General features: G+C 46.4%; 1 protein-coding gene across 1 annotated transcript; it reads left to right on the top strand.

Moving 5' to 3' along the window:
- Window positions 1-17: 17 nt before the first annotated feature.
- On the top strand, window positions 18-12,456 carry LOC104081009 (inverted formin-2-like; the record flags this gene model as incomplete). Its single annotated transcript, XM_009583591.1, has 15 exons — window positions 18-93; window positions 1,323-1,468; window positions 1,555-1,616; window positions 2,244-2,346; window positions 2,431-2,516; window positions 3,066-3,166; window positions 4,453-4,523; window positions 4,631-4,738; window positions 5,732-5,802; window positions 6,442-6,562; window positions 7,132-7,296; window positions 8,010-8,112; window positions 8,982-9,140; window positions 10,137-10,901; window positions 12,398-12,456. Coding segments are annotated over 15 exons (2,196 nt in total), but the record flags the coding sequence as incomplete, so codon positions are not given.
- Between the last annotated feature and the right edge of the window lie 7,647 nt (window positions 12,457-20,103).

The raw sequence follows: 20,103 nt of genomic DNA, 5'->3' as shown, positions 1-20,103 counted from the left end.
GCTCGGGCAGGCCTCCCCACAAGACGGTGAAGACGCCAACGTTGAGAATGAAGAAGCTGAATTGGCAGAAGCTGCCCTCCAACGTGGTGAGAGGTGGGTGCTTCTGTCATAAAGTCACTGCTGCTTTAGGGGTGACCCAGGGGAGAAAACACTGTCTTTGAGTTTGTCAAATGTGGTTGACTCCATTTAGATACAAAACTTCCCTGATTTCTATTACATCTGACCTGCAGAGCTTAAATAAATAAAAGTGGCGTGAAATTACTAATATAATATAATAACCATTCCAACTAAATCAGTAGTTTGGAATAGCCTGTTTATAACTAAAATACTTTGAAATTAAAAGAAGGGGGAGGGATGTGAACATTTCCCTAATCCACCGTGACATGCCTTAGGCTTGAGTTCTCAACAGGCTCTGATCTGGATTCCCCAGACTTTCATTCTCGAATTCATCTATACTTACATCTGGGTATATCAAAGTCATGAGTAAGAGTGCAGGTAAGGATCACATCACAGTTCAAGAAGGACATTGAAGAATTGGAGAGCCATGGGAATCCTTGACTTGTCTCTTGATTTTTGGCTTACGTTTCCCTGTCCTAGCGGACCCAAAGAGAAGCATGAAATGTGAGAAGAAGCTAGGACAGGCAACGTCAGCTTTGTCCTAGACAAGCAAGGCATCCACTTCATGGAAGTTGGCATAGGTGAAGTCTAAATAAGGCAGGAGCCGTTAATTGTTGGGATTATTTCAGTAGAGACTTCTAAAGGCACATTGGGTGATGTTTGTTTCTTTAAAAAAAGATTTTTAAGAAAGTGCAGTGGGAATTAATTCAAGCAGTCCTATAGCCGGCATTATACAAGGAGGCTCAATTATAAAATGAAAAATGGAGGAAGGCCACAGTCAGAAAATGTCCAGGTTGTGGCCAATCCCTCAACTAGCGTGCAAGGAAGCAAAAATAACATCAGCCATGGGACTAGGAAAGAAATGGATGAGGTCCTTCTCATGCTGATCCGGTTTGCCTACCGTGGAGGAGAATGCAGTTGTATAGGGAGGGATGGGGCTGTATGGCCTCTGTGTGCCCAGTGCTGCATCCCCTTACCAGCGCATCCTGGGGTAGAGCACCAGATTTAATTACCCTTTAGGCCCCTTGGATCCTGCTTGTGGGACTTGTGTCTCCTAAATAGTTAGCATTTGTTCAGCACTAATATGTCACTTCTTATTTCATTCATCTTTTGAGAAGTGTCCCTTCTAGCAACTCACGTTGCCCCAAAAGCTAGGAACTTTTAGCTGTCCCTGTAGCCAGTCTGAATACCTTGTCTTTTTTCAGAAAGTCACTCAATGTGGGCTTCAGTGAGCAGCAGCAGCGAGGAAACTATAGAGCCCAATTACACAAGCATAGAGCAGCTGTTTTGCTTTCCACAACCAACCCCCAAGGAGAAAACGGCTGCACCAGTGAAGGCAGAACCAAAGGAGGTGAGGAGATCCCTCTCGTTCTTTCGCATAAAGATCACTGCAGACAGCTCATCTAATACGAGATATCTTCTTTTTCTTTAATGAAGATCACATTTTTGGACTCCAAGAAAAGTCTCAATTTGAACATATTTTTGAAGCAATTTAAATGGTAAGATATGGCCAATTTTTGTGACAGTTGACAAAACTTTGAGCAGGTTTTGGATAGTATCTGGAAGGTCCTCATGAAATCTACTCTAGCCAATGTGCTTTGGTAGTCTGCGTTACTGAAACATCGGAACATTTCCCAGTTTCTCCTATACTGTCTTTAAAATACTGGGTTTAGGGGTTTAATTGAATTTTTACCTACAACATCCCTGTAAGTTGGAAAAGGCGTTACATCTCCATGTGACAGATAAAGTAAGTTGTGGCACAAACTCTTAGGGTGACTTAGGCTGTGAGACACCTCTGGAGGTTGAACCCCTCCTCAAAACAGGGCCAATGGAGAAGTTACGAATGAAAGATTTTTTTTTAATGTAATCAAATGCCCAGAGACAGTCATCTGAGTTGCAGGATTGATCTCCAGCCTTGAGTCATTAGACCAGGGCCAGAAACAAAATTTGGGGCATAACAGGGATCCAGGTCCTGATTCTGAGTTACGCGGGGACATATCTTTCATTTTGGATTATTGTGGCTCTCACTGGAGAGAAAGTGCTTGCACAGATACATGTCTCGGTAGCGTGTGACTGAGGAAGAGGGGCCTTTGGGTGACGGCTGACTCTGCTTCTCCTCCCTGCAGCTCCAACGAAGAGGTGGCTGCCATGGTCCAGAATGGGGACCGGACCAAGTTCGATGTTGAGGTTCTGAAGCAGTTGCTGAAGCTTCTGCCTGAAAAGCATGAGGTCAGGAGGAAAAATGGTACCCTTACTTCACAGAGTTGAACACGCAGTGCAGTCCTGCATTCTTGATTCTTTATTTCTCATTAGATAGAAAACTTGAAGGCCTTCAAAGAAGAGAAATCAAAGCTTGCAAATGCAGATCAGTTTTATCTTCTCCTTCTTCAAATTCCCAGGTAGGGTGTTGGTCATGAACTTCAGCCCAATTTTTTTCTGGGTTTACCTCTGGGAAGTTTAAGTTTCTTTGTAGGAGCCTCACAGACAGACACTGATGGATGTAGCTGGTGGATTCCCCCGTTCCACCGTAGAGCCATCCATTCCCCCTTACCCTTAGATGACGGGCTGTTGCTGCTCCAGGACCTCCTCTCCCTCTGAAGTAGCAGAAGCTGGCCCAGACCCAGGGTCAGACCTGCCCAAGGAAGCCACATAACTTACTGAAAGGCAGTGCCAAACGCAATGCCAAGAAGGGGGACCCCATATCCCAGACGGTGGTCAGTCTTCTCTTTGCTGATCACAGTGCGTCAGCAGAAACTACATCCCTGCTGGTCCCCAAGGCAAGCAGCAGCCCCTCGCCTCCCTCCACAAGCCACAGACACTGGTTTGATGTGGATGTGGTTGACAGCCATATTGTGGGGTTGCCAGACTCACTGGTGATGTAGGAAGAGGGCCACTGTGCTGGCCAAGATCACAGTGCCTTTATGCGTTGAATCAATCTCTGTCCTTAGCTACCAGCTGCGCATTGAATGTATGCTGATCTGTGAAGAGACCACCGTTGTGCTGGACATGATTCAGCCGAAAGCTGAAGCCATCCGGAGAGCCTGCGAAGGTAAATGACCTGACCTTACTTCTGGATCTTATCTATGACAGGAAGCTGTAAACCCCCCAAAAACTCCCCAAAGTCTACCCAGCCCCCCAAAAATGTGGTCCATTCACTGGTTCGCTGCAGAATACGGGATGCAGCTTTATGTATCTCCACTGATGGTCAAAGCCCTTAATAGGACCAGAGATCATTTTCCCTCACCCTCAGGCCTCTTTTTCTGCAGCAGCTGTATTCCTCTGAAACACTTTCAACAGTGAAGCATTGGAAACTTGTCAGCCCTTTCAAAGGAGCTGAATTTAGACAGCAGAGCTAGCCCTGTTACAGCTAATTCATCCAGCATTATTTGCCACGTTAAGACCTTCACACAGCAATTTTCTCCGCTGCCAGAAAAGCACACCCCAAACTTCCCCCAGAAAGTAGTGATGCTTTAGTCATTCCCTGCCTATAAATGGAACCAGAAGAAAAAGTTTGTTATTTTGGGCTATAAATTGCTGATGCTCCAATTTTATGAGTACATGGAGAGATTATGCAATAGATTTCGGCTTTCTGTGGCAGAAACCTCAGGTCCCACTCCACTGAGAGCACGATGCTCTTCTTGGCACTGTCAAGTGCTGCCTGTCCTACAGAGCCGGTTCCCCCAGCTGCTGCCGGGGGTTTCTCCATCTGGCATTACAGCTGCCTGCTGGAATAAATTGAAGCTTCCCCCAAAAAGTGTCTTCCCAGCAGCCCAGTTGTCCTTTTGGAGCTGTTCCTGCCTCAAAGCTGAGTGCTTCAGAAAGCACACCACTGCAGCACCCTGTCGTAAGAGCAAGGACAGGGACTGTACCCTTCATGCCCTGATAATCACCTCCACCATGCGAGACCAAGAACAGGGCAAGCGTGTCTGGTTTTAGCAGCTGGCAGATAATCGCAGGACTGTCAGAACAGGCTTCACAGCACAGCTGAATGGAGTCTGCAAGATTAAACTGGAGCCCAGTTACCCTCACCCACACCAGGGTAAATCGGGGTATTTCCAAGGAAGGCAGCGAGTTGATGGCTGTTAGTGAGGAGGGTCCAGCTCCAGGTTATTTTCCATTAGGAATGAGAGACCAGATGTAAAGAAAGAAAGAAACGTAAGTCAACAAAAACTTTTACAACTCTTGGAATTGAATCTATGTAGAAGCAGTTTCTCTGCAGGTTGGGCCATTGGGCTGCGAAGCTGAAGTATCAGATTTGGTTTGGTGGAATTCAGAATCCCAATTTCAATGCAGTTTAGGAAATGTTCTGGTGTAACAGAGGCTTTTGTTTTTCAGATCTTCTGAACAGTCATCGCCTGCCGCTCTTTTGTCAACTGATTCTCAAAGTTGGAAACTTTCTGAACTACGTAAGGACTTCTTTTATCTTGTCCTCCCCCCATTACAGTATGATCTCCTTTAAGATTGTAATTTGGGTGGACACAGGAGTTACATCTGCTTTCTTTCTGTTTTGTAGGGAAGTCACACGGGTGATGCCGATGGGTTTAAAATCAGCACTTTACTCAAACTAACAGAAACCAAAGCAAACCAAACCCGCATTACGCTGCTCCACCATATTCTGGAGGTACCACTGCCAAGTCCTGGGCAATAGGGAAGGGGGAGGATTTTATCACGGATGAACCATTTCTCTTACTCTACTTTCAGTTAATGCCACACGCTCGTATTCATATCCTCCCTGGCTAGCCGCAGAGTGTCACAAGTTGAGAACATTTGAATCACTTAGGCTGGTGAAGGTTGCTTGTGGGAACTACTCAGGAAGCTCCTTATTTTAAGACTTGTTCTGCTTTCTTCCAGCATCTTTCCCAGCAATGGCTGGAACTTCTTTTTTCATGTTTGTGCGATCTGCACATCATCAGCTGCAAACCGCAGAGCGCATGGCTACAAAGCTATCCTGGCTGGTCTATACCCATTCAGCCCTTCTGCCTTTCCATCGCCTTTCCCTTTTCCACCAGACTATGCTCAAGCTTTTCATGCTCGTCTCCAAGCCGCCATGGCTTTCTTGTTCCCTGCAATTCTCTTTTTTCCTTTTTTCTCCATGCTCTGCTCTGCCTTCATTCACCAAGGTCCCTCCATTCCGGTTATGCATGTTCAAGCCCCGCTTTGGCTGGCAGTAGCTTCAGCAAGCACAGCCATGAAAGTAAATTATGCAAATAAGATTCAAGCCCTTTTGATACTCTCCTGAGACTGTAGGAAGTGTCAGACTGCATCAGACCACAGACCTGCCTCCTCCTGTTGCCAACAGTAGGTGTTTCAGAAGAGGGTAGAAGAAGAGCTCAGCAGCAGGTCAGCTTTGCCTTGAACTATGAGTATTTCTCAACATTCAGCCCTCTTGTATGTTTTTATAGCCTGGGAGCAATGCCTTCCCTCTCTGAACGTGCCATCCTCTTTTGAATGCAGCTCAGCTCTGTGAGAAAAAGCAAACTGCAGAGGAGGGCAGCAGCAGGACATAGCGCAGTCATCCTTCCCGAGCACTTCTGCCCGTGTCTCTTCCCCCCAGCTTCCTCTCTCAGCTCCTGCCATAACAGCAAATAACACTTCTTTCTCTCTTCCGCTTTAGGAAGTAGAAAACAGCCACACGGACCTACTGGAACTGCCAAAGGATCTTGAATATGTTTCAAAAGCAGCAGGGTAAAATTGTGTGTCACTTCCTTTGAACTAAAAACAAAAATAAATCCCATACACATCAACAACGTACCAGAAATTAGGACACACGCAGCTGATATAGTACATTAACAAGATGGCATCTTACTTAGTTTTAACTGAAAGATTTGGTTGATGAATGTTGAAACCCCTGTAATATATAATAGTTCTACTACAGCTGGCAACACTTAGGGCTGAAATTTGCAGAGCATTCAGTAAATGTTGCCTCCCAGGCCCTTCCAAAATCTGCACTGCCTTTGTGGTAGCAGGAGCTTGTGAAGGCCAGCTACCCAGAAGCGTTTCTGAAGTGCCTGCAACCACGGAAAGTGAGCTAATGCCAAGCTCTGAGGGTGGAGAACAGCCCTTTGAATGGGTGGACTTCTTTGGGGGCATTCATCTACTCAATACACAAAGTTGTAGGTAGACCTGGCAGCCTTTTCGTAAGTGCTGTGGAGCGAGGCTGTTTTCCATGAGCTTGGACTGTACAGAGTTCAGAGCTCAGGTTTCAGTTCAGTGAAGTGGTGGGAAGCAGAGGGACAACCAAACCACCAGCTCAGACTTGTCCACTCTTTGGTCAGCGCAGGATGCTGGAGTGTCAACTAATGGTGGGGTTCTGTGTGATTTCAGAATTAATCTTGATATTATACGCACAGAGTCCAATACCAATTTAAAGAAGTTGCTGGAGCTTCAGCGAAAGATTTTATCATCAAACGATGATGTGAAACAACAGTATGAGAAACCTATCCAGGTCAGTAATGGAGCTCCCTTATATCTCCCCCATTACACACACAAAGGCAGTACACAGTACATACGCAGCTGAGGAGGCTCATGAGAGGGTGGAAAACATTGCTGCAAGACATGCTCTCAGATTTGGAAATGGGCTGCAATGCCACACAACCCATTGGTGTCTATTTACCAGCTCCACCCCAAACCTAGATACCTTTGGTGAGTCCATTTCTTAAGGCCCCTGCCCCAACTACTTTCTCCACTCTGTTGTGTTGCTCCTCACTTTGAATGAAGATGTTCACCCTCGGTGTGGATCACCAGAGTAAAGCCCTTCTTTTGGGGTTAAGCTTTGCGTTGAGCTTTCCATGTCTTGCTTAAGCCACCCCTGTAAACTGCATTAGCACAGTCACCAGGAGCAAAGATCATCTCCAAATCTCAGTTTCTTCCCACACCATAAGCTCTGCTGGAGTTAAAGGCTGGGGCTCCAGAGCCCTGCTCGAAGCTCTTATGTTGACATCCTTTTTTCTTTAAGTGCACTTCACTCATTGTCCTCTGGATGGTGTTTTACTGTGTATATTAAATGCATTTCAGGATAGCATTGATGCCTCCAGAAAGCTGGAAGAAGAATTTGAAACCATTGAAAGAAAGAGAGAAGAACTTGCAAATTATCTATGTGAAGACCCAAGCAAGTTGTCCTTAGAGGACATATTTAGCACCATGAAGACCTTCAGAGATCTCTTCATCCGAGCCCTGAAGGTTGGCGTCTGCACACGTGATGCTGAGCATCCCTAGTACTGATGCATGCCTCTGCTCCAACAGACAGAGGTGGGACAGGCACCCGAATCCGGTGGGGGGAAGATGCTGGTTACGGCCTCCTCCTCTCAGCACCTGGCATGAGGTCACCTGGGGAAGGGGTGTCTGATTCCTGCTCCACTGCATCCTCATGCAGTGCTGGTGCTCCTGGCCTGGCCCAGACCATGGTGGTTTGTGATTTCAGTGCAGCTGTAGCTGCAGAGTCACAAAGATGCTTTGGAGTCAAGTCTGTCAGTTTTAGAGCAACAGGCTTATAAAATTTAACCATTTACTCCAGCCTGAGCAAAAAGACTCAGAAAGCGGATGTGTAGTAAAAAAGCCACCAGTTTGGAGGAAATTGTGGGTTCGGTACCTTCCGCTTTTGCCTCAGCTAAAGGTCAGGCAGAAGATCTGCACGCTGGTAGGTAGCTGTGTTAGGCAGATCACCGCTGCCACCTCCTACTCAGATGTGGCGGAGTCCCGGCCAAGCCAGCAGTGTCCCTCTCACCCTCTTGGCAACACAGTCCTTACTCCCCATGCCCATTTTATTTATTGCACAGGATTAGGCCAGAATTTCTCTTCCTCCTTTGCAACCATCCGCAGATCATCTTTCTCTTCATTGACTTTTCTAGCAGACATTTAGCCAACCTTCTTATGTCCCTCTTACCTCACTGCAGGAAAACAAGGACAGAAAGGAGCAAGCTGCCAAAGCAGAGAAGAGGAAGAAACAGCTGGAAGAAGAAGAGGGGAAGAGACAGAAGGGAGAAAATGGAAAAGTCAGTGAGTATCTGAAAGGGCTTCAAAAAAGAGAGATGGACTTGCGATCCCAAATTGGCTGGGAGAGCCGACAGGAGCTCTTTGCTGGTCCTGCTTTAATGGACCAGTACTAGTAATTTATTTTGTGGGTTTCCAGGCGCTGGCTGACTAAAGGCTTTTAGGTGTCTTGCAGCCATAGCTAAGAATTGACTTTTCACAGTTGCAGCTGGGCAGAGAAGTTAATTTTAGGTTTGCTGACTGAACAGCAGAGGAAAAAAAATCAAATCGAAACATTTCAGTTAACTTTTTCAGTTTCTAAACATAACTTTTGAATCCCAAATCTAACAAGAAAGATTTTACTTCTTCCCCCGGGAAAATCCCCATATACACTTGAATAGTGTCTCTTTACCAGAGACTACTGACATCCCCAGAATCTCGCAGATAACTTGCATCTGCCTTTCTCTGGATGAAAACAAAACGCACAACTGCAAAGTATAATTGGAAGAAGCTGAGTGGAAAGAAAAATAAAGATCATTTTCCCTCCATCCCCCCCCACCCCCAAAAAAAAGGCCCCCACCAACACAGATAGCAAACAGGAGGAGTTTCAAGGACTTGGTACAACCAGGCACAAGGACGAGCAGAGCTAGGGCCACTGATGCCAGCCTGGAGCACCCAGGCTTTCGGATAGACCCTTTGGCTTCAGCCAGGACACGCTGCTGCAGGGGCACGGAGCATGGGCTGCTCCCAGGCCGGGCATCGGTGCCTTGCTTTTGCCCAGTGGTTGCTTATACTGGGACAGCAGTACCTGCCCCAGGCAATAGCATCACTGCAAAGTGTCCTTCTGCCCCATCTCATGGGCAGATTTAACGCCCGTCTCTCTCTCTCTATCCCAGTTAAGAAGGGGGTGGTGAAGCAGGAGGAGGTGTGCGTCATCGATGCGCTGCTGGCTGACATAAGGAAAGGGTTCACGCTGAGAAAGACAAAGAACAGACATGAGTCGGATGCACTTCCTAAAACCTCACCTGCAGAGAGCCCAGAGGAGAGCCAGTCTGGTAAGGACACAGACCCGACTGTACCTGCAGCTATTCATTCCCATCTGCCCCTGAGCCTGAGCCAAGCACATAAGCAAGAAGCCTTCGTGTTTGCATTTGGGACATTTATTTAAGGACGCTCTGCAGCCAGTGCTGTGGAGAAGAGGAGTAGAGAGCCCTAAGCTGTTGTCAGCCAAGTCTGCCCTGGAATTGGCAGCAATTTGGAGCAGCATGGCCTTGCACCTGCGCTGATAAACCCTCTGAGAGGCACGGCCCATGGGTACCATGCTGATGGAGCACTGGTGTCATCCCCACACAAGACCCCTCCGTGCTATCGAGTCTCAGTAGCACAGCTGGTCACTGCCGGAGACTGCTGCGCCCTGTCTTACTCTACATTTGGGAGTCTAAAGACTAGAAAACCCTATTTGCAGAAGGACCCAAGTCCTTTAGGTGCTTTTTAGGAGACAGCCCATGGGTTTAGCTTTTCTTTGGTCTCTTGACCTTGGTGTCAGTGCGTATTAGATAAAGTTGAAGGACATTGGCCTACCATAGAGCCTGACTTATGCACTGTGGCTCTCCTAAACCTGCTCTGCAAGGGCAGGATTAGGCCTGATGGGCCAGCAGTCCTCATGCAGCCAAGCCAGCAGTCCCACCTGGTTCAGGACCTCACAGGTGGGTTCCCTCTTCCTGCCATAGGCTTTCAGGCACCGTTGCGATACTGGGGGCTTCCATGGAAATCAGCCGGTTGGCAATAAAGACACATAAACACCTGCTGAAAACAGAGCAGGGGCTTTCCTGAGACGGAGCCTTGGTGTCCAACTGGGTTGACCATACGGGGTATAAGGAGGGGAGGTATAGGGAGGATAAAATGGTGCTGCCTCCGCATAGCTGCGTTAGAGTCAGTGCACCCTTCACAGGCAGCTGCTAGCTTGTAACCTCTCCCAGTGGCAGAAGCACCTTGGTTGATTCCAGGTGCAGCTCTGCAGCTGTGGCTGATTGCATGTTTTTTATTTAAAGGAAAGAGCATTAAGGATCCACAAGGAGCAGGAAAGCAGATCAATGATAAGACCAAGCAAAACAACGATGGTCATCCCTCAGAAAGCACTCCCGCCTCAACTGCTGCTCTGATGGAGATGGGTGGAGATGCTACAAATGCCTCAGCTTCAAACCAGGCGTTATCTAAAAACAATGCTGGAGGAAATTTGCCACCAGAATCCTGGACGGAAAGCCCTTCAGTAAGCTTGGTGGAAGCTGACGGGGCCGGTCAGCCCATGCCGGGCACTGGGATGAAGCAGGCAGACAGCTGGGCAAGCCTCCAGCTGAGCACAAAGAGCAGCTCCATTGCCTTCTCTGCTGCTAACATAGGCACGGGGATAAGGTTTGGGAGCAGCAGTTCGGGCACTGCTCTGAGAGACCAGCTCAACGGGTCCATCTCAGAAGGCCAGGACAAGGAATGCCCAGCTGATGGCTCAGAGAGCTACAGGCTGGCACAGGAGCCAGAAACCCGGGTGAGCGAGACGGGGGTCGACTCTGGCAGCACTCAGTCCGCTGCCTGCGATGAGGCTCATCTGGCAGAGTTGAAAGAGATGGCGAAGGAAAATGAAGACCCTGGTACAGACTCGCTGTTGGACACCTCTCAAGAGAAGTCCTTCTCGGAGGAGCCAGCCACCGACTCCTCTTGTTCGGCAACACTCCCCCCAGGGCAAACTCACACCGACAGGGAAAAGCAGAGGCCATCTGGGAAACGGAGGAAGAAGAAGAGGCACAGCAAAAGCTACTCAGGTAGCCTATTTCATATATAGCCCTCGGGGACTGAGTTAAACTGGGGAGGCTTCCTCATATATTTGTATATATCTGTTTCTCCCCACTTTGAGGTCCAATGCCCCCCGCCCCTAGAGCCACGCTGTTTCATGGAGCTGTTATTTTTTTTAAACCCGAAAGAGATTTAAAAAGAAAAACACAAGCATTGTTCATTCTCTTGGCGTTTATAAGTAGTTTATAAAGGGGTAATGATGAATCAATAATTAAAAAGCCCGTTACACATACGCAGTAAAGATGGCAATAAGCACATCTGTCAAGTGTGCTAATGACAGCTACAAGGCACGGTTATGTGTAAACAAGAGCTCCATTAGACTCCAGAGCAGTGATTAAGAGCAGTTAATACTGGGTACTTAATCAGTGATCACCCCCTCTCAACTACTTACAAACACATAAAACCAGCAATATCGGCGCTGCCGTGGGGTTGTTTGGTTTTTCTTCTCCCAAACCTCGTTGCAAGAGCACTTCGCCTGCAGTGACTTGACAGCCTGCCCCAGGGGTACTTCAGGTGGCTTCTGAACATCAGGCCCTCAAGCCATCGCTGCAGGGTGAGGGGAGAAAGCCAACAATTAAAAAAGAGCATCTTGCTGATGCTTGTGCGAAGGATCATATTTGGCCAGCCGAATCGGTCCCTCGCGCTGGGCTGCCCCACTGGTGCCGGGAGAGAGCTCGGCCGCCGGAGGCGTGGAGCCACCCAGGTCTGCGCTTCACGGCGAATGTCCACAGCCAGTCCCAAACCTGGGAAGTGCATCCACGTCCCTCAGACTCTACCGAGCTGAAGCCGCCCTTGGGTGGGTACTTTAATCCCAAATAAGAGGTGCCTCATAGGGAAGACACATGGGTCTGTCAGCCTTTAGAAAGATGCAATATACTGTCCAAAGCCTGTTTTCTGCAAGATTCTGGGGTCAAACAAATGGGCAGGAAAGTGGTGGAAGTCTCTTTTTATCAATGTGTAATGTTTTCCTTCCAAGGAAAGCGGAGGAGAAAGGAAAGGAAAGGAGGGTTTGAATACCCACTGCTGAGAAAGACGGCATAGGTTCAGCATCTACCACAAAGGGACTTACCCTTATAACGCCGGCATGCCCTGGGGCTGTAGTTATTTATGTTTCTAAACATGCCACTTTCACCTAGTTAAAAAACAAGCCACAAACCAGAAGTGGTTTCCCGGCGCAGTGGTTCCCAAACTTGCGTCCCAGGAGGCAGCAGGAGGAGCTGCAGCAATGGGAGCACCCCACTCTCCCAGCTGTGGTGATGCTTTCCTGACGTCCGAAATCCGAAAAAGTATTTCTGGCTTAAGGAACCGACCCCCCCTAAAAGCCCCGGGGCTCCCTGGGCATCCAGGGATGGCACCTTAGGAACCTCTCTGCTACTAGACAATGCTTTCATTGTAAAAAGTTCCCTGTTGTTACTTTTGCCTTGCCATGATCAGCTATATTTAGTGTCTCTCTTTTGTTTAAAAGCAGAGGTTGAGACTGATACTGGAGATAATAAACCAAAAAAAGGTTGTGTGGTACAATGAGGTATGTAAACTCACAAAGGTGTTTTTATGTGAACTAACAACAGCATTGGGACTTTACAGACCTAATCGGTATTCAGCGTATCAGCTAAGCTTTTTGTCTTTGTGTCTAATCACAAATACATGTAAAATAAATTTGTTACGCTGATTTTTACTCTCCAGGGTGTTGATCTTGTGTTGAGTGGAGTCAGTGCTGATCTCCCCTCGACACAGGGTCACAACCCACATGTTTGTCCTCTCTGTTAGCAGCCAAACTGCCTTTCCCTGCGGATAATTAAAAGTCATTATTCTAACCAAGTGAATCCAACTTCATGTGATAAACAAAGTCCTTGCTTTGATCCCATTATTTTCTCAAAAACTGTAAAAATGCAATTTCAGTACCTACCTCCTGCGAAGAACAATGTTTGCTTTGCTTGCAGGTAGCCACTTCCTACAGCACCGTTTAAATATAAGTATCTGGAAAAGGGAATAAAACACTGGACCTGGGGAGAAGTACTAGTTGGGGCAATATACCAGCTCCAACTCAAAGCCAAATTCAGTTCCAGAGTTGCATACGGAGTAGTCCGTTGGAGCAAACAGACCGTGCATACTTCTTATGTGCATTCATGCAGCTTTCTGGGATGGGGGTGGGAGTGTAATTTGGCTTTTGTTCCCCCCAAAAAATAATACAGGTAAACCCAATTTCTAGTGTTTCTGTGTACCAAGTTCCCTGCATCCTTCATTGATGCTGGCAACATACAATTGCCCCTCAAAAGAAAACTTAAAGAGTTTCAGGATGGGACTTTCATTTGCAAAACTTTGCCTGATTTTACAGCAAGTGGAAAGAAAAGCAAGAAAAAGAAACAATCGAAACACCCACTGCACTGAAATTGCATAGTTACACATTGTCCTTTCCATGCTGATGAGTATCTCTTATGAACTGAACCAATAATGTCAAATCTCTTACTGTCTCGTTTCCTGAAAGGCACGTGTTTATACTCCAGTATCCCCAGTGCCTGGGGCTGGGAGCCCGGCTGGGAGCCCTGCTTCCGTGCAGCCTGGCGGCCCCAGCTCCTGGGGTGGTAGAACAGAGAAATCTCTGTGGGATTTCCACACAGGGTTGCTTTTGTTCCTGCACCTGAAGCATCATTGCTAGCAAGAGAAAAGGAGATATAAATGGGGTAGTTACAGTCCTGACCACTCCTGCCCTCCTCTTGGCCCTTTCTATACTGTACCACAGGGCTACATCAAGTGGAAAAGGGAAGTAGCTCTGTTGGTTTAAAAATCCTAAGGAAGATTTGCAGCAAGAGCAGAAAATAGTAGCAGCGAGGCACAGGTAAGAAATCTGTCAGGATCAGTGGTTATGCTGCACAGGGAGGGCAGCTGAAACTGTGAGTTAAGTGTAACTGGGATTATGTATGTTTCAAGCACAGGAATTCCAGGATGCAGGCTTAAAAAAAGTCATATTTGGAAAAAATAGAGACGCAGACAGCTTTGAATTCCCCTTAGAAGACATAGGAAAGCAATATAGAGGAATGCGTGGACAAGCAGTACCTTTATGAAGTGACCGAGTCAGGCAGGAGTTTCAGCGCATCCTTGAAATGCAGCGCCTGGCACAGCCGCATCGCGCCGGCAGCGCCCGGCTGTGCTTCGGTGCCGGGAGGGCAGAGACGAGCTGCACCTTGAAACCTGCAATTCCTTTTTTCCTCTGCTCCCATCTTTATGTCACTTGGAAAGGTTAGAGGAAACAAAAATTCGTTTGCTTCTCTTAGTGTCCAGCTGCAGTGCTTCCTCACCCAAATGCAGCTCAAGTCTGTCCCTCTTGATACGACAGACTCAGCAAGCCTAGAGTGCTCCCCATCAATATTTTTTCCTAGGATGTTCCACCTCATTTTTTTTTCCTTTTATTTATTGTCCCAAGTGCACATGATCTGTTCAGGTCAGACCACCAGTTCTCTTTTGGAACAGGGTATTTCTCTCTCTGGCGGATTTGCTGGATGTGGAAGTTGCTGGGTCTCAGTGAAGCTGCAGGAATCTTCTTCCTTCTTGTGCAGATCCAGCTGCGGGGATAAGACTTGATCCCCGTATCAGTTTTTAGAGCTTCTGTAACATCAGCAGAGTAAGGCCAGGAACAGTCCATGACTCTATGAAATAATATTTCAGAGCAATAAAAGACTGTTGTAATCAGCTACTGAGCTCTTGCCTCACCTTGACTATATCTTGTTACGCAGCAACTTCTGTATTAATGTTAATGTTCTTTAAATGTCAACTTTTACACCCGAAGAGTGGTATCCCACATTATCTCGATGTTCCTGAAAGAAATAGTTAAGCCTGTTTTCCCATGGAATCAAGGCACTGGTGGGCACACTGTGTTCATATGTGTGCTGGTAACATCTGAACTCATTTCCAACCAAATCTGAAAAGAGCTTGAAGAAGGACCATTTAACAGAAGCTGACAGTCAAACAGAGGAGGGACGGTACAAATGCCTGGACGCAGGGGAGATGCCGTTTGAGTTCCCTTGTCTTAGACCTTAGTGAATCACTACAGACAAATGTTCATGTCTGTTCATGCAACTCCCTTTTTCCTCTCCTGCCATCTTTATGTCACTTAGAAAGGTTACGGGAAACAAAAGGCTTGAAAGCACAAGTCCATTAGGAACCAGGCTTTGGCAATTTCCCTGCTCACAAATCTACTTGATTTATTCCCTAGAAAATAAAAGAACAAACAAAACGGAGAGCATAGGCCAGTGCTCCAAGACCGCAGCCTGGTGAGGAGGGAGGGAGGGGGCAGAGGGGACACAGCGTGCCTGCCAGCAGCTATGACATGCACGTGGCACAGTGGGACGTCAGCTTCCCCCTGCAAAAAGACAGCAGGATTTGAGAGTCAAGGTTTTCCTTCTTTTTTTTTTTTTTCATTGTTTTCCTTTCATTCTAGAGAACCAGATGCTTCACCTCCCCTTCTGCAGACTCAGTACTGTCTGTGGGCAGTTTTCTAATGGACGACGAGAATGTAATCAAGCTAATGCTCATCTTCCTATACGGAAGGATGTATTCCTTTGCCTTCATGTCTGTCATTAGAAATGGTATTTGCTTTGGTTATGGAGTGAGACAGGCCCTTGAAAATGACAGTGTGCCACCCCATCCTTCTGACAGTCCTGCTAAATCCTCTAGGTTTTGTAAGTTCAACAATTTAATATCTGGAAGCATATTCCAATATTCTGCTTGGAAAACACAAGACTCACGTTGTTGGACTGAACTAGTGCCCAGCTCAAAAGCCAAGTTGCCCAAACTCTTGAACATCAGGATAGTTCTGGAAACATGAGTTTTTTATTAAGTACATAAAGATTTAGCTCTACCTGTTTTTAGATTATGTGAAACTGGTTTCCCTAGTAGCACCCCGACCATTAGATACACACACGCAAAATCACACTGCTTTCATTTTATAGCTGCAAATAATTTGCATTTCCCCCTCCTCCTGCAGGTGTCACGGCTAACAGAGCCCCAGTGACCCGCTCACACGTCCCCGGAGTGCTGCCAGCTTCTCAGAAGCCGGGTTCTGCATCGCTGAAACACCACCGTGGTCACCTCTGCCCCACCGGGACGCATCGCTTCTCCTCCTTTCGTTCCCCTCCCCGAGACCCAAAGAGCCTCCCCGGAGACTTTGGCCACCTTGTCCCGTGCCTTACACCGGGGGCCCACGGGGCCGGGGGCTGGTTCTGCGCCTGGCGGTGTGAAAGGGACAGACCTCTTGCCCACTGTCCTCAAAGCCGAGTTTTTCAACCTGCTCTTAGGCCAAACTCCTCTTCAAACAACAGCTGAGAGTGGCCCAAGAAAGGACCGCAGTGTTTAGCCCTCAGAAAAATTAAAAAAATAGCAGTGCCTCAACTAAATTAAGGTTATAAATTAAGCAGTGGCTGTACCACCACAGGTGGAAGTGTGTTACTCCTCCTTCTCATCGCCCACTGACGATTTATATTGGACCAGGTCCAAGAGCCAGATCAGACAAATGTGTTTTTACTCTCAATCATTTAAAGCAAGGGAAATCGGTTATAGGGGGAAAAAAGTAAAAAAAAAAAAAAAAAGGTATGTATTTTAGTAAGCATATGGCCACATAAACAGTGTCTGGTTCCTACATGACGCTTCTGTGCAATTAAGTTGAAGCTCATCAGTAGTCTTGCAGTAGTCTTCTCACATGCACAGATGTGTCCATCAACTTTTGGAGAACCAGGGCCCCAGTTCCTGTTATTAAAGCACCAGAAAGAGGTTTTCCAGAGTGCTCTATTGGACACATTTTCAGCTCATCCTTTAGTAAATCTCTGGGTTTGAATGCCATTGTCAGCTGCTTGCACTCAGAAGTCTTTGTGTTCAAGCTGCAGAATGTGTAGGTTCATGTTCCTTTTGCTTTAAAACTGGGAATGTGCCGTATTGTGTTTTCAAAATTCAGAGCTTTATTTCTCAAGTTTTGTAATAACATTGTATCATAGTTTTGTACATAGCTGTCCATTTAAAATGATCTATGTTTGTTGAATCTATGGTGTGATACTGTGCTGAAACATGAATCGAGTGGAAGAGCTGGGTACATTTAAGAACTATGCCTTTATATGGTAACTCACTGTGGCTAGACTAATGTTCAGGCTAAAGCTTATTTTGCTTTGCTTAATGGGACTTGTAATGTCCTTGTAACACTGAAAACTTTGCTGGACTAACTTAGAAGTTAAACCAAGAATTAAATCACTGGTTTATTTTAACCAAAGCATTGCTATGGGCATATTGAGAATCAGTTAACAAAAGCAAAGATCAGCTGAGAGCAGATGCATGGGCAGTTTCAGTTCAGGAGACCCCGCAGAGCGGCACAGCCCCGTTGCAGCTGAAATCCCGTTTCCCAGCTGGCAGAAGCAGGCAGAGCCCCACCATTTCCTGCAGAACCACGTAACCCGCCCCAGGTTTGACTTGCAGGACTGTCTCTATCACACTTACAGGTTTCACCTTTTTCTTCCTCTTTTCCAGTCTCCGAGCACATTACCCAAAGCATCTGTCCTTTTGCTCCCATTGACCCAGCTTCTCTGCTCTCAGATTAGACCCCAGGCTACAAAAATCTGAATATCAACCACGTTTTCTCAGCAGCTTCGCAACCTCCGTGTTTCCAGCAAGAGCCTTCCAGCAGCCAGCCTCCTCCTCCCCACCCCGCTGTTTTATCAATAGGAACAACATCATTTTGAGATTCAGAACTCTGGAACAAACAGGCTTTCTGGGTGTTACCTAGAGAACCTGCCTGCTGATGCCCCGCAGCCTGCTCTCTTCAGATGCTGCAGCAGGTGTCCACTTCTCCGTCTGGGTCTTTCAGCTACCCCCATTTCCACCTAGGGAGAGCAGCTCTTTTCACACAGCCAGAGGTTTTATTGCTCTGCGTTCTTACCTTGGCCTTCAAAGAGAGGGTGTTTGGCATTATCTTTCCACTGCCCTCAAGAGTTTATGGAGAAATGGGTTATTTTGAGCCACTGCCTGTTCTTTGTTCCATAGTCATCTGTGAAAACTATATTAAATTATCTATACAATCACATCCCAATAAGCAGGCCGAAGCACAGCGTTTATTACTCCAGAGCAGCTCTGCTTCTATTACAGTGATTATTTAAGAAGAACAGGGGGACAGAATCAGAGCAGGTCAAAGAAAGATGTTCAGCTGGGATGTGCAGTTTTGCTCCATTTGTGACCTTGAAATAAAGCTTATGATCCTTTTTTCAGTGGTTGCAAGGCCAATTTAATCACTGGTAAAAACAACATCACTTGCAGCTACTTCAACAGGTCTGTGGTCATTTAAGCCAACAGTGAGTTTGGACCTCCAAAAAGAATTCTTGTGGTATATTACAGCAACTGCACATGGAGTCCAGTACGTAAACCAGCCTGTGAACACCACAAGTTTCTTGCTGCCAAATAACTGCATATTCCTTAATTAAGCATTGGCTATATGATAAAATGAAGCTGTGGAAGAAATCAGCAGAAGTCTTTTCCAAGTATTTCACATCAGAATTCAGATATGTTTAATGGGATGGATTTTCAGCATTTGGTTTTTGTTTTTTTTTTTTTTTTCATTTCAATACTGAAAATATTTCAAAGTTTAGAATAAAATAAGTACTTGACAAGTTTCCTTTCTCTTGTGGGGATGGGGAAGGTGTATGATTCACCAGAATATGTCCATCAAAGTCCTATATTTTCCGCATAGTATAAAGCACCTAAGCATATTGTATATGCTTCGTAATAATTATCCATTGTTTTCTCTCAAAGAAACAGAGATGTGTAAATGGAGCCATATGTAGTACATGAGCACCACCACAGTGTTGCACTGTACATAGAGCACGGCTGAAATTTCTGCGTCCAAAGTTATGCCAGTAGCTTTCGCTTTTAGCGTACCGTTTGGTCCTCTCCTACATTCAGTAGAGCAGAGGGGACTGAGAAAGACCTTCTGTTCTGGTTAGAGAGAGGGGATAAATTGAAATAAAAGAAAAATGCATGAGCCCATTTCAGCAAAATTAACCAGTTTTCATTCTGTCTAAACATAAAGCCTGGATCTACAGCTTCGTGTTTCTCGTTTTCTGTACACAGTGGTCAACTGAGTACAACATACAAGCTTACCAGTACCAAAAGTCAGCACTGTACCAATCCTAGCTTGCTCTGTCTATCTATGTGGTAATAGTCATAGCCATGAAATATGGGGGAACATGTTAGTCATGGGGTTATGTTCACCTAATGCATCTGAAAGCAAATACAGTCATGAACCAACTCCATCACGAACCACGTTTTGTTTGGTCACCTCACAATCAAGCTGTGGGCAGGGTATGAAAAACAGCTTTGCCATGTCTAGAAGCGTGACTACAGAGGGTTAAAAATGGGGCAGTGACAGTGAAGGGACCTCGCTGGGTGTTTGCGATTACTACACAGTGACAATCTTGCAGAATAACTGCATTGTTTGCAGGATTTGCAATGGCAACGCAGGTCCACAGTAAAGAAAAATGTTTCCAACTCCTTAGTGTAGAGCAGGTATCAGACTTTGAATACCGTGGAGAATTTGATCACTGCAAGTTCATCAGCATATCCAGCACTGTAAGTGTAACTCACTCCTTCATCCGTGCTGCGCTAACACTTAATTCACATTTGGGACTCTTAACGCTGTCTTTGCTGTGGCATGAGCAACTCTTGCAAGAACTGTGTGTGACAATTCATACAGAGCCAGGTGTCGGTAGGAATTAGCAGGAGCTCTGCTCTTCCCTAATGGAGACTTTAAGCAGACTCAGCTTACATTACTCAAAGGCAGAAGACAAGAATCACTCTGTGACAGTCAGCTCCTATCAACTCAGTTTAGATACACTCCCAGCCTGTCAAAGCAGGTTTTTTCTAGGATTTGCAGTCTTCGCTGATGACAGCTACATTATGGTTACAGTTGGTTTGCCCTGCTCTGGGCATGCAGAACCTGATGTGTTTGTTTAGTACTTAAGCAGCTTCATACAACATAATCTGCAGTGAGTTTAGTCATGAATTGGTGACAAGTAATTACCAAATCCACCAGGCAGAATGGATGGAGAAAGTCAGAGCTACCACAGAGAGACAGGGTTTGCCCAAAGAAGAAGAGGCAGCACAGGCAAAAAGTGTAACAGATCTACGATGTCTGCTGCTGTG

Source organism: Fulmarus glacialis, unplaced genomic scaffold, assembly GCF_000690835.1.
Source record: "Fulmarus glacialis isolate BGI_N327 unplaced genomic scaffold, ASM69083v1 scaffold4908, whole genome shotgun sequence".
Taxonomy (NCBI): Eukaryota; Metazoa; Chordata; class Aves; order Procellariiformes; family Procellariidae; genus Fulmarus; species Fulmarus glacialis.
This window is presented reverse-complemented; position numbering and strand designations above follow the sequence as displayed.